This window comes from Euphorbia lathyris, chromosome 10, assembly GCF_963576675.1.
Source record: "Euphorbia lathyris chromosome 10, ddEupLath1.1, whole genome shotgun sequence".
In the NCBI taxonomy this organism is placed as follows: Eukaryota; Viridiplantae; Streptophyta; class Magnoliopsida; order Malpighiales; family Euphorbiaceae; genus Euphorbia; species Euphorbia lathyris.
In genome coordinates, this window is record NC_088919.1 from 6,219,746 (window position 1) to 6,233,862 (window position 14,117).

The following is a 14,117-nucleotide window of genomic DNA, read 5'->3' on the forward strand; positions in this document are numbered from 1 at the left end:
TCTGCGTTTTCTTTTCTTCTTCTGCGTTTTCTTCTTCTTCTTCTTCTTCTTCCTCCTCCTCCTCCTCTCTTCTCTTCTTCTTCCTATTTTTTCTTTTTTTTTCTAATTTCTTTTAATTCTGGAATTTCCAAAAATCTGGAATTTTCAGATTCTGGAAATTCCAGTCGTGAATCACGTCTGGAATTTCCAAAAATCTGGAAATTCCAGACGTGAATCATGTCTGGAATTTCCGGATTCTGGAAATTCCAGAAATCTGGAATTTCCAGATTTCTAGAAATTCCAGACGTGAAGAACGTCTTCATCACGTCTGGAATTTCCAGAAATCTGGAATTTCCAGAATTAAAAAAATAAAAAAAAAAAGAAAACAAGAGGAAGATGAAGAGAAGAAAAACAGAGAGAAGAAAAAGAAGAAGGAGAGAGAGAAGAAGAAGAAGAAGAAGGAGAAGAAGAAGAAGAAGAAGGAGAGAGAGAAGAAGAAGAAGAAGAAGAAGAAGAAGAAGAAGAAGAAGAAGAAGAAGAGAGAAGTCAACAAAAAAGTCAAAAAAAATCTGTTTCCGAAAATACCCCTGTAATTTAACAGTCAATTTTCCGTTTCCTTGATTTTGGTAACGGCGACAACCACAGGTACCTGTTTGTAACAAAAAATACCACAGGTACCACATCGCAAATCGTCCAAACCACATGGTAGTTTTTTGTAATTAACCCTTTATAAAATGCCCGTTGTGAATTGAAAATTTTCAATTGTGGAATAGAAAGTTTTTGTACTATTTTTTTCTTGAAAAAACGACAACTTTTTCAAATTGAAGTATAAATTTTATTAAGTTTTTTTCAATGTTCTCATATCGGACCGGATATCAAATCAGATCTATAGATGGACCACGAGTCACTTAGTCGGATCAGATGGCTCGTATTGATCGGACCAGATGACGTAATAAGTAAATAAATAATATTTATATATTAGATATATAATTAATATAAAATTATTTTTATAAATTATATATATCTAAAACAAATTATAAACAATTTTTGGTTTCAAATGTGAGTCACTTGCCAGATCTTCCTCGAGTAGTGATGTCCACCTCGTGAGCTGGAGCAGGCCGAGAGAGGGGGTTGTGAAGCTGAATACTGATGGTTCCTGCCTCAGTCATGGTAAGATTGTTGTCGGAGGTGTTCTTAGGGATGCGAGAGGCGCCTGGCTTTCTGGGTTTACCCAGAATTTGGGTTTGGGTTCTTCCTTCTCTGCGGAGCTCTAGGGCATTCTCTCTGGGATCCAGCTGGCGATTAGGCTTGGTGTTAAGAGGCTTTCTGTGGAGTCTGATAACTTGGAGGCCATCAATATGATTTTGGGTCATGCCATGGGTCTTCATAACCGCAACCTTATTAAAGCTATTAAGAGGCTTAGCCCCTCATTTGATATCATTGAGTTCAGCCACATTTTTTGGGTGCAGAACCGTGTTGCAGATCACTTGGCGGCGGCAAGCCATGAGGGGGTGTTAGGTGTTTCTACCCTTACCGTTCCCCCTATCGCTCTTTCTCCTCTTCTTTTAGAGGATAGGATTGGGGTTAGCTTTCCTAGGCTAATCCCGGTGTAGTTGCTTGTTTTGCTTTGCTTTCCTTTCCTTTTCTACCAAAAAAAAAAAAAACAATTTTTGGTTTGTTATTTTTTTATCAACTTGAAGCTTAAATATGTAACGAATAAATGGAGTTTAAAATAGCTTGAAATATATTAACATTCTATGTCATGAAATCTTTTTAACTTTAACAGTATATTATAAACTCAAAACGGAAAATTTCACCATTCTGTAATCTCATGGATCATGTTACGCCTTTTAATTGATAAATAGTTAATTTACATCGATGAACTAAGTCGATTATTGAGGTAATAAAAAAGAATCAATGATTAGTCTCTAAATATAGGAGAACCTCTAATACTAATAGTACTCTACACAAATTCAAACGATAGAAACTCGGATTGAGACGATAATGGTTTTTGGGTTGAGTTTTCGGAAAGTGGTTCTCTAATTATTTTTAGCAACACAAAAACTCCATTTGAAGATAGACTAGTGAACACCCAAGGGAGAAAAGGGTTACCAAGGAAAAGAATTCATGGTAAAGACAAGATAGGCTTAGACTAGAAAAACTTGTGCTAGAAAACATAAGATAATATATATTTCTTTCGGGTTTTGTCGGTAAACAAAAAATCAAGTGTATTCAAGTGGGGTTTTCTGGAAAGTATTAATAAGCTAGACCCATGCTTCGAGTTGTTTCATGCCATAAATAAACTTGAACACTCAAGAAATCTGTTGGACAAGCAGATTTGCATCTTTTACAACCAACACAATCCTCTGTTCTTGGAGCAGAAGCAATTTGCTTGGATTTATATCCATCCCAATGTATCATTTCTAACGGTCTTGATCACGTGCACCTTAATGAGTATGTAGAATTTGCTAATTCATCGTTAGATCTAGGCTTATTAGAATCATCAGATAGAGATTCAAAGCATCCTGAGGTTTAAATTTAATAAGCCAATATCTAACAGTGAATGAGCAAATTCACTTGTTCATTAAGGTGCATGTAAAAATTCCTTCATTTCTAATACATCCGTGGGGAAGGCTCGGACACATTGAGTACACCTTATACATGTATCATAAATTTTGACTAAATATGACATTAGATTAAAAAAAATTAATATCATAAAATTTCAATCTAGTAAATTTCTAAATGAATCATCATATATTTAGAAATCAGACAAATCAATGAGTGATTTACTAGAAATCTTATGTTCAATTCTCGATCAACTTCTGAGATAAAGTCAAGATACTAAAATTTCTTACGTTTCCACAACCATGATTAGACAACTTACATATCATACATGCCAACTCAAATTAATGAATATGAAAATTATATTCGATACAATTACTATTACTTATTCAATAAATTTGATTGATTGATACGGATGGATTTTCTGTTATAATAAATAGACGAAACAATAGCCGGTCCAATTGCTGCCGAGGCTGCGATAGCTATAAGAAAAATTGAAAAAATATTTCCTTTTAGTTGGCGACTATCAAAAAAATCAGAAAGCGTTACGAAATGTATATATATTAACAACATTCAGTATAAGTTCAAGACACATAAGGGCTCTAACCATACTTCTTTTGACCACTCCAGGAATATACAATAGGAATAATATTTATTTATTCATTTATTTGTCCTTTTCTTTGTTCACAAACAAAATTTTCAAACTTGGTCAACATTCTAAGTTCTAACACGCAAGGGCGGAGCCAGAAGGGGCGGGGAGGGTCGGCCGACCCTCCGGCTCCGCCGGAAACCCCATGGTAGGGGGGTTTCAACTCTGGGTCCACCGGGATCCGCCATGGCTGGAGCCCCTCCAGCCATGGCGGAAGAAGTTCCAGCCATGGCGGCTGAACTTCTTCTTCGTTTCTCTAAATTAGATGGAAAGGGCAGGGGCAATTCTGCCCTTTCCATCTTTTTTTTTTTTTTTGACCTAAACAGCACAAAACGACTCCGTTTTGTGCTGTGTAGGTAAAAAAAAATTAAAAGATGGAAAGGGCAAAATTGCCCCTGCCCTTTCTATCTGTTGATTTGTTATTTTCAAATTCCTTGGTTTACTCTCTTTTCTTTCGACAAAAGTAGATCAAACTTTGGTAAATTTTTCAAATTGGTCCAAAGTTTTTTTAAAATTTCAATTCCTCAATCATTTTCAATTCTCACTCAATTTCTAATTTCTAATTTAAGGTATAATTTAGATATTGATATTTACTTTGATTTCAATCAATTATGATTTATTTACTATATTGAGGATTATTAATATGTTGTTTGCTTAGAAATTTTTTAGTAATGATAATTAATTTAGGGATTTCCAATTTAGGATTTCTTGAGATTTATAAAATAGCATGGACCGATCTAGCCCGACCCGTAGTATCTACCCCGACCCGCATTTAAAAAAATTGTCTACGGTCTAGCCCCTCCGACCTATAGGTCCTAGCTCCGCCACTGCTAACACGAGTGTAGATGAGAAATAAACTATTCTAATTTTCAATAATATGTGTATGGAAAAATTACAAAATTAGATTAAATGGAATTACAAAATTAGATTAAATGGGAGACTCATTTATATATTTAGCTCATTTACCAAAATTACTATATATCTAGACTATTTTTGTGTGACTTTTCTAAAATATCCTTAATATATATATAACACTTAGAAATTTTTTAACATTTCTTCTCTCTCCCTTCCGTCTGACTTCGCATATTTCGCAATATGCGAAGTATGCGAAGATAATATTTGGTTCAGTAGATGATTTTAATTCGCAGATTTCACATTATGCGAAGCCTACGAAGACAATACAAATTCGCAGATTAACTTTCATTTTCGCAGATTTCGCAATATACAAAGTAAAAGACGTGTTTTTAAACAGTATTATCTTCGTATATTGCGAAATCTGCGAAGTGGTATATAACAAAAAAGACATAACAACAAGGGTACAACAATAATTCTAACATTAAGATCATAACATTATCAAAATTTACAATAAAATTACAACAATAACAACATTAAAATCATAACATTATCAAAATTTACAACAAGATTGCAACAGTAACAACATTAAAATCATTTGAACGTCAATATGACCAATCTTGATGGAAATTTCTCCATGTTTCAGAGAAGAATTTACGAAAAATCGGCAGGTTCCCACCCCCCTACATCCCAGTACACCGCCTTCTTGAAAGGGATGTTATGTATTCACCCACCTTCACAAAAATTAAATCGTGTTAGGAAGAAAAATAACGATTTGGCTTCACGAAAAGAGGATTCTGCGAAGTCTGCTAAGAGAAATGTGACGATTTTACTTTGCGAAACCAGATTACGCGAAGTCTGCGAAGGTAAAAATCATGAACAATTCTCTTTGCACATTTCGCGTAATATGTTTTCGCGAAGTAAAATCGTCCGTTTCAGCATCTTTTTCCTCGCAGACCTTCGCAAAAGCCCATTTCGCGAAGTGATTTTCTGAAAAAAAAACGAAGAGAAAATAGTAGATACTTATATTTTTTTCTGTCTTTTACCATTAAAATCGTCAATAACCATATGATAAACGCAGAAAAACAATGAAAATAACCCTGAATAACGATTTCTTCGATCCGTACAAGAAGAGAGAAACCAAGAGACGATAAGAAACAGGAAGATGAAGAACATTGACTTAACTTTCTAGCAATAGAAAGATGAAGAATCAATAGATAGAAGAGAGGAAGAAGAGAAAGACATGGTAATGAAGAAAATGGTACAGATTTCGCAATATAAAGGAAGAGAGAAAGATCAAAGGTCTGGGAAGGGGAGAGAAACCGTACAAGAAAAAGGAAGGGGAACGGGGGAAGATGAAAGATTGGGATATTTTGGGAAAGTCACACAAAAATAGTCTAAATATATAGTAGATTGGGTAAATGGATTAAATATGTAAATGAGACTCCTATTTGACCCAATTTTATAATTTTCCTTATTTGTATTAAGATTAGTACCAAGCCGAGTCGAGCCCAATTTATGTAGGTTTGGTATTGGCTCGTTAATATCTCGAGTTGAGTTTTGATTGCACTTTAACCGAGTCGAGCTTTTATTGTAATTTTAACGAGCTTTAATCAGATTCATCATAAATACATAGAATAAGTAGTGTATAGAGATGGCAACGGATAGTGTACCCGCGGGTACCCGGCACTATCCGACCCTAATGGGACTACTCGTACCCTGCATAAAAGGGTATAGGACGGGTATGGGATCAAAATCATTACCCGTTAGGGTAATGAGACGGGTATGGGAATACCCCCTAGGGTACCCGTTACCCGTCATAAAAAAAATTTATATTAATAAATATAATTGTTTTTTAGATGTAAGACATGAAATTTAAACCACAACCATTTATTTTTCAACAATTGAGTGATACCAATAAGCTACTTTATTCTTATTGATTATGGTTCAATTTATTCAATTTTTAGATTGATGATTTATTAAATTTATAGTTTGTTAAATTTGCAATATATTTTTTAAATTTATTGATTCTTAACGGGTAAGGGTACCCGCGAATTAAATGGGAAGGGTATGGGATGCAAAAAGTATACCCGTTAGGGTAATGGGACGGGTAATTAAAAAATAAAAGGGTAAGGGTTTGGGAATGACATTACCCGCGGGTACCCTACCCGTTCCCATCCCTAGTAGTGTATGAGAAAAAAAAATCTTATAACATTTTCCACATGAGTTTAGTTTTTTTTTTTTTTTTAAACGGGAAAAACAATAACAATGTAATATATGTTACTCGTAGTCGGAGAACACAAACTCACATAACACGATAATTTTATTGTTGTCGTTGTTGCATATAGACAATAACTGCTAGTGCTACTAGTGTTGTATGAGTTGAGATTTGTGAACTTGATTGTAATGTATTTTGTTCCTCACCAAAACCTAATTTTCTAACTAAAGTCCCAAAGTCCAAAGTTTTTTTCGATGGTCAAATCTTGGGTGAGTTGTAAATTATAATTAAAAATTCATAATAATCAATAAAAAAATTAAAATAATAAAATATATATTAACTAAAAAATTAAAAAAATATGTATAGTAATTAAAAAATAATTGAACATGTTCGTAAGATTTCACACTCAAGTTAAGACTATTGAGCTGAGCTTTGAACGAAACAAGGCACAGACTCGTTAATGCTCGAGACGATTCTAAACTCAAGTCAAGTGCTATCGAGCCGAGTTCGAATGGTTTGCGGCCTATTAACTAGGGATCTAAATGGGATGGGACGGGACGGGAAATGCATTTTCCATCCCCATTCCCTGACTAGTCGGGGACTCCCCATCCTTGTCCCCGCAAGCTAAACGGGAACAACCCATCCCCGTCCTGCGGGGAATCCTTATCCTTGTCCCTGCGAGCTAAACGGGAACAACCAATCCGCGTCCCACGGAGATCCCCGGTCCCCGTTTACAGATAATCCAAAAATGATATCCTCATTTTCCATTTTCCGCGGAAAATTACCGTTTATGTTTAAAAAACATCAGTAAAGACAAAAACATTTAACAAACACTAGCTAATAATACCAAGTATTGACAATCATTCTCAAATTTTCCAAATCACAAAAAAAAAAAAAAAAAAAAAAAAACTAAAAATTGAAAACAATCAATCACCTAATTAAAATGTACTTAAATCATAAAAAAAAAAAAAATCAATTATCACGAATAATAACCGAGAATCCAATGGAGCGGGATACTTTCCCCATCCCTGTCACGAGGGATAAAATTATCCCATCCCTATCCTATAGGAATCCTTATCGGGGATGGGGACGGGAAATCCCGCCCCATTTACATCCCTATCCCTACCCCTAGTCTATGTTATTCAGTTACTCTGGCTCCTCTGGCTCTCCTTTTGTCCTGTTTCTGTAGATTTTTCAACTGATGGCTATCTGAATACTTATTTAGTCATTCATTTTTGTCTTTTTCTATGTTCACAAACAAAAATTTCAAACTTGGTCTGCAACATTCTAACTTGAGTGTAGATCAGAATTAAATTATTCTAATTTTCAATAATATTTCTATTAACATTAGTACCAAACCTTCCTTAATTAAAAATTGAGCTCTTTCCATCCATCCATGGCTACCCTTTTTTCTCTGATACTTTTCTCTCTAATTATCACACTTTCATCTTCATCTTCAACATTAAGAAAAGGCTCATCTCTTTCTGTACAGAAACCCCATCAATCCTTAATTTCACCAAACAAAATCTTCATTGCAGGCTTTCACCAAGTTGGGGATAATGCTTATTGTTTCTCCATATGGCTCAATGAATCTTCTTCCCCTCAAAAAACCGTAGTCTGGACCGCAAATCGCGATGAACCTGTTAACGGAAGAGGATCGAAGCTCGCCCTAACGAGAAATGGAAATCTTATACTAACTGATTTCCATCGGCTCATCTGGGAGACAAAAACTGTTACCAAAGTTGCATCTTCTCTGCAGCTTCTAAACAATGGGAATCTCGTTCTGATCACCGAAGAAGGCGATGTTCAATGGCAAAGCTTTCACTTTCCAACCGATACACTTCTTCCATTGCAGCCACTTACTAAAGAGATGACTTTGGTCTCATCAAGAAGCGAAACCAATTTCTCTTCGGGTTTTTATAAGTTATCATTTGATGATGATAATGTTTTTCGAATACTTTATGATGTTCCTGAGATTTCAAGTGTTGCGTGGCCGGAGAATTCGGTTTTGCCGCGACTAAGCGGGAGAATTATCTATAATAGTACTAGAATTGCCATGCTTGATTCGCTGGGGGAGTTTGTATCGTCTGATAACTTGACATTTTTTGCAGCAGACTATGGTGCACGTATTCAACGGAGGTTGAAGCTTGATTTTGATGGGAATCTTCGGCTTTACAGCAGAGAAAACAGGTCATGGGTTGTTTCGTGGCAAGCTCGTCCCCAAGCCTGCAGAATTTACGGTGCTTGTGGACCTAATAGCGCTTGCAGATATGATCCTGAGTTCGGTAGAAAATGCTCCTGTCTTCCTGGGTTTGAACTGATAGATGACACTGATTGGTCCCGTGGTTGTCAACAAAAGTTCAATCTTTCGTGTGCCAAAACTGAACAGGCTTCGGCTTCGGCTTCGTTTCTTCGGGTGCCTCAGGTTGAAAGTAACGGGTATGATATTGGGCATTTCATAAATTACACATTGGATATGTGCAAAGAATTGTGTTTAAAAAGATGCGATTGCAAAGGTTTCGTGTTCAAATACATGAACCAAAACAATCCCGAAAATATTTACTACTGTTTTCCGAAGACTCAATTCAACAACATGTTCTACGCCGCGAATTTCAGAGGTGATTTGTATGTGAAAGTGCCTAAGACAACGTCCTACTCGAGCAACAACTGGCTTCTTGACAACAAACCTGCCCTAAATTGTTCGACAGAAGTTGTCGAGTTGGATAGAACATACGAGGGAAGCAATGAGAATTTCTCACTTCAATTATTGGTTTGGTTCGCCATCGTTGTCGGAGTTATCGAAATTTTCATCATAATAATAGTTTGGTACCTAATGAATAACATAAATTGGGTGAACAAAGTTGCATATGATTCAGGCTATCTTCTATCTGCGACGGGGTTCAAAAGATTCAGCTACGCAGAGTTGAAGAGAGCGACACAAAATTTTAAAGACGAAATCGGCAGAGGAGCATCAGGGACCATTTACAAAGGCAGATTTGGTGATGGTCGAGTAGCAGCGATTAAACGACTTAATAATGCTAAACAAGGAGAAGCAGAATTTCTTGCGGAATTAAGCACACTCGGGAAGCTTAATCACATGAATCTGATAGAGATGTGGGGATATTGTGCAGAGGGAAACCACCGAGTTCTGGTGTACGAGTACATGAAGAATGGTTCGTTAGCCAAAAACCTTTCTTCAAAAGTACTTGACTGGAAAAAGCGGTTCGAAATCATAGTCGGAACTGCGAAAGGATTAGCTTATCTTCATGAAGAATGCTTAGAATGGATTATACACTGCGATATAAAACCAGAAAACATACTTCTGGATTCTGATTATCAGCCAAAAGTATCCGATTTTGGACTTTCGTGGCTCTTAAACAGGGGCGAAAATGCGAGTAAAACCTTCACAACGATGAGAGGGACGAGAGGCTACATGGCTCCTGAGTGGGTATTGAATACCGATATTACAGCTAAAGTAGATGTTTACAGCTAAGGAATTGTGGTGTTGGAGATCATGACAGGGAAGAGCTCAGCAATGGGTACTCGTAGTTCTACGAATAGCGAACACAGCGACGAGCAAGAAACGCTAGTTGAATGGGTGAAAAAGAAGAACAGTAACGGAGTTGCTGAGACGACAAGTTGGGTTAACGAAATCATAGACGCTGCTACTATGGGGAACGATTATGATACGAAGAAAATGGAATCCGTGATTAACCTCGCGCTGCAATGTGTAGAAGAAAACAAAGACGCAAGACCGACCATGAGACAAGTTGTGGAGATGCTTTTGCAATATGAACTAGATCCTATATAAAAAAGGGCGGCCCGGTGCACTACGCGTCCGGGGAGGGGTCCCAACACAAGTGTGTACTGGGAGCAAGCCTTCCCCTGCCAATTTTTTGGCAAGAGGCCGCTCCTAAGACTCGAACCGTGACCTCTCAGTCACACCACAACAACGTTTACTGTTGCGCCAAGGCTCGCCCTCGAACTAGATCCTATATAACAATTGAAATTTTGTTTCAGTAGCTACAATTTTATTTAGTAAATTCGTCTATTATCCGAAAACAAAGATGTTCATGTACAAAGGCAACACATTGTTCAACTAATTAAAAGCGAGAAGCATTCATAGATCATAAGTTTTCACTAAAGCTAAGAACACGAAACGAAAAACGATACCTTTAATTTGAGTGATTCTGGAATGCACAATTGAGAGTGAACATGATAACTTTCTGATACAGAAGAACTGAACATGAATCCTCAGACTATTCAACAGAGAAAACGCTCAAGATTATCCGAAATCAGCTATTTACGAACTGAATTGCCAAAACTCGGAGCAATACAACATACCCCATATGTCATTTATAGTTCCTCAATGAAGCAGATATACAAATGCATATGCATTTCTGAACTGCCAAAGCTCGGAACATACAATATGCCCCATCGACAATCAAATGCGATAAACAAAATCACATACTTCTACAGCCGCATTTTAAACCTTAGCCGCTCCATGCTCTGGCTATGACTATTCACTAGCTATCTACTTCTAGTAAATAAAGCTTACAGTTCCAAGATTCCAAACCATTATCTGCCGCCGGTGATTTGAGTTAGGTGGGGATGTTAGAAGCATCGGTGCCTGAAAACAAACTCGTTGTCACCAATTTCCACATCCTCGTTTTCGGGACAAAGCCTTGCTTCACCATTTGCTTCAAAACTAAATCCACATCTCCAAATGCATATACAATGTGCCCCATATGCATATCCATCGACAATCAAATGCGATAGACTAAATTGCATACTTCTACAGCCGCATTTAAAACCATAGCCAGTCCATGCTCTCGCTATGCAAGACTAGGCGCCGGTGATTTGAGTAAGGCAGATGTTAGAAGCACCGGTGCCCGAAAACAAACTCCTAGTCACCAATTTCCACATCCCCATTTTCGGGACAAACCCTTGTTTCACCATTTGCTTCAAAACTAAATCAACATCTCCAATCAAATTCGCCTTGCAAAGCCCCCGGATCAACTTCTTATACGATAAAAGACTAGGATTCATTCCTTTGCACAACATTACACTCATGAATTCTTTAGCATCTACAAATTTCCCCAATTCAAGCAAACCATACAAAATCTCTTGATAAGAAGCTTCATTAGGTTCACAACCTTTAAGCTTCATTTTCATCAGAAGCTCCATCCCTTCCGCAACCCTCCCCCTTTTCCTCAAACCCGAAATCAAGATATTAAAAGTGATTGTATCCACATCAATCCCCTCAATTTCCATTTTCTCAAGCAATCCAAATGCTTCCTCCACTTCTCCTTTCACACACAAGTAATGCATCAATGTGGAGAATGTCCTCACATTAGGTTTACATCTCTGTTTAGGAAATTCGTCGAACACATAGAATGCAGACTTCAAATCCCCATTTTCGCATAAACCTTTGATCAAAATATTAAGACAACAAGCATCAATTTCCACACCTAACATAGGAGCCTGCAAATAAATCTCATGAACATCCCCAAAAAGCTTTGCTGAAACAAGTAAATTCAATACAAGGTTAAAGGTTTTCACATTAGGCCAACAATTAAACCCTTTTGGCATATCCAAAAGGGTTTCCACTGCTTTCTTAGTTCGACCCGCTGAATGTCCGTAGATCTTGATTACATTATAGAAGAATTCGTTTGATATACGGCAGGATTTTTCAAGTTTGATTCTCTGCATAATGTCTTCAATTGCATCAAAGTTTTTGGCTAGGGAAAGCTGATGGATGACGATAGTGTAAATTGCTTCATTGGGCTTATAATCTTTTCTTCTAGTGTACTGGTTCCAGACGGAGATTGTGGAATTGGGATCTTTTAGATTTTCGAAAATTTTTATAACTTCATTTGGGGATAACCAGTCTTTGTGGTTCAGTTTATAACCTATATCAGGGGAATTTTGGGGTGAGAGTGAAGCAGGAGGAGGAGGTAAGGTTGAGAAAGAATGGAAAGAGGGGAATTTAAGATTAGGGTTTTGAAAATTACGCCATGGATGAAGTAGAAGAAAGCGAAAGATTGAATTTTTAGGGTTTTTATTAAGAAGAAGAAATGAATTTGAAAGCATTCTGACTTTGTGCCCAACAATGGGCTGGCGTGCTGTTTCTACGCGAGGGCCGTAGTTTCCAGTGAACAAGTTGGTTAAATGTACAATTTGTCACTGAACTTAGATGAGTGTTTCAAAATCGCCACTCAATTTCAATTTGTCGCAATATAATCACTTAATTTTAAAATTTATCTTAATTAGATTACTCCGCCGATTTCAATGATTAAAAATGATCGGAATAATGACATGGATAACACGATAGTATGCGTCAACTCAGATTTCTGACTGAAATGATACATAACAACCACGTTTACGCCACCTGGCAACCACACGTCGGTTAATTTTATGGAAAATTGAGCAAAACTTAATTTCATATATAATGATCAGAGATCTGGGTTGACTTATGCTGATATGTTATTAATATCATCATTCTGATCCCTTTTAATCACTAAAATCTCTAGAATAATTAATTGAGACAAACTCAAAGTTGAATGATTGTATTAAGACAAACTGAAATTGAATTATCATTTTAAGACAGTGACCACCCGTGCTAAGCGATGGGCTACTTAATTCATTGAACGTTTAGACTGAAACATTTTCTAACTGCCGAATAATCAAAAGACAATCTGAAATAACATCTACCAGATAAGATAATTGAATAGATGGTTGGTAGATAGCCTGAACTACTGATAAGCAGTCCGAGAGAATCCGGTCGTTATGGTAATTTACATTTTTTCAACCATGAAATAGCTTCCCTAATATGTAAAACCGAAAAAATAAAATTACTATATTTCCTGATTAGATTACATCAACAAAAAAAAAATTTAAATATTTTCAAAAATATATCTATATTAGCTTATTATCTCAATAACAATAAAAAAAAATAAACTTATAAAATCAAATATATGTGGATATATGCATAAAATAATGTAGAATGTCTCTAATCCGGTACAGTTCGGATTTTTTACATTTTTTCAAACCAAACTGAATACCGAAATACCTTTAAAATTAAAATTGATGCCGAATCGAAAAACTGAATTCATTCGTGAGTTTTGTGAGTTTTTTGTTTGTTTGTTTTTTTTTTACTATTTTGTTAATGTATCAGTAGATTAGTTCAATGTAGCAATCGATATTTTGGTAAATGTTTTTTATTTCTTTTTTTTTTTTGGTAGAAAAGGAAAGGAAAGCAAAGAAAAACAGCAACTACACCGGGATTAGCCTAGGAAAGCTAACCCCAATCATATCCTCTAAAAGCATAGGAGAAAGAGCGATAGGGGGAACGGTAAGGGTAGAAACACCTAACACCCCCTCATGGCCTGCCGCCGTCAAGTGATCTGCAACACGGTTCTGCTCCCGGAAAATGTGGCTGAACTCAAGGATATCAAAGGAGGGGCTAAGCCTCTTAATAGCTTTAATAAGGTTGCGGCTATGAAGACCCATGGCATGACTACCCAAAATCATATTGATGGACTCCAAGTTATCTGACTCCATAGAAAGCCTCTTAATACCCAGCCTAATTGCCAGCTGGATCCCAGAGAGAATGCCCTAGAGCTCTGCAAAGAAGGAAGAACCCAAACCCAAATTCTGGGTAAACCCAGAAAGCCAGGCGCCTCCCACATCCCTAAGAACACCTCCGGCAGCAATCTTACCATTACTGAGGCAGGAACCATCAATATTCAGCTTCACAACCCCCTCTCTCGGCCTGCTCCAGCTCACGAGGTGGACATCACTACTCGGGGAAGATCTGGCAAGGGACTCACCTTTGAAACTATCAATAATAGAGGA

The 14,117-nt window shown here is 36.8% G+C and overlaps 1 protein-coding gene and 1 pseudogene across 1 annotated transcript; one reads left to right on the plus strand and one right to left on the minus strand.

Moving 5' to 3' along the window:
* Positions 1-7,555: 7,555 nt before the first annotated feature.
* LOC136209188 (putative receptor protein kinase ZmPK1) lies at positions 7,556-10,393 on the plus strand (annotated as a pseudogene).
* Positions 10,337-12,359, minus strand: LOC136209189 (pentatricopeptide repeat-containing protein At3g14580, mitochondrial). Its single transcript, XM_066000589.1, has one exon. It carries the CDS (start codon positions 12,351-12,353, stop codon positions 11,106-11,108), a length of 1,248 nt encoding a protein of 415 aa, XP_065856661.1. The 5' UTR covers positions 12,354-12,359; the 3' UTR covers positions 10,337-11,105.
* Between the last annotated feature and the right edge of the window lie 1,758 nt (positions 12,360-14,117).

Bases quoted from the DNA above. Each gene is read 5' to 3' on its own strand.
- LOC136209189 (XM_066000589.1), bottom strand. From the start codon at position 12,353: ATGCTTTCAAATTCATTTCTTCTTCTTAATAAAAACCCTAAAAATTCA.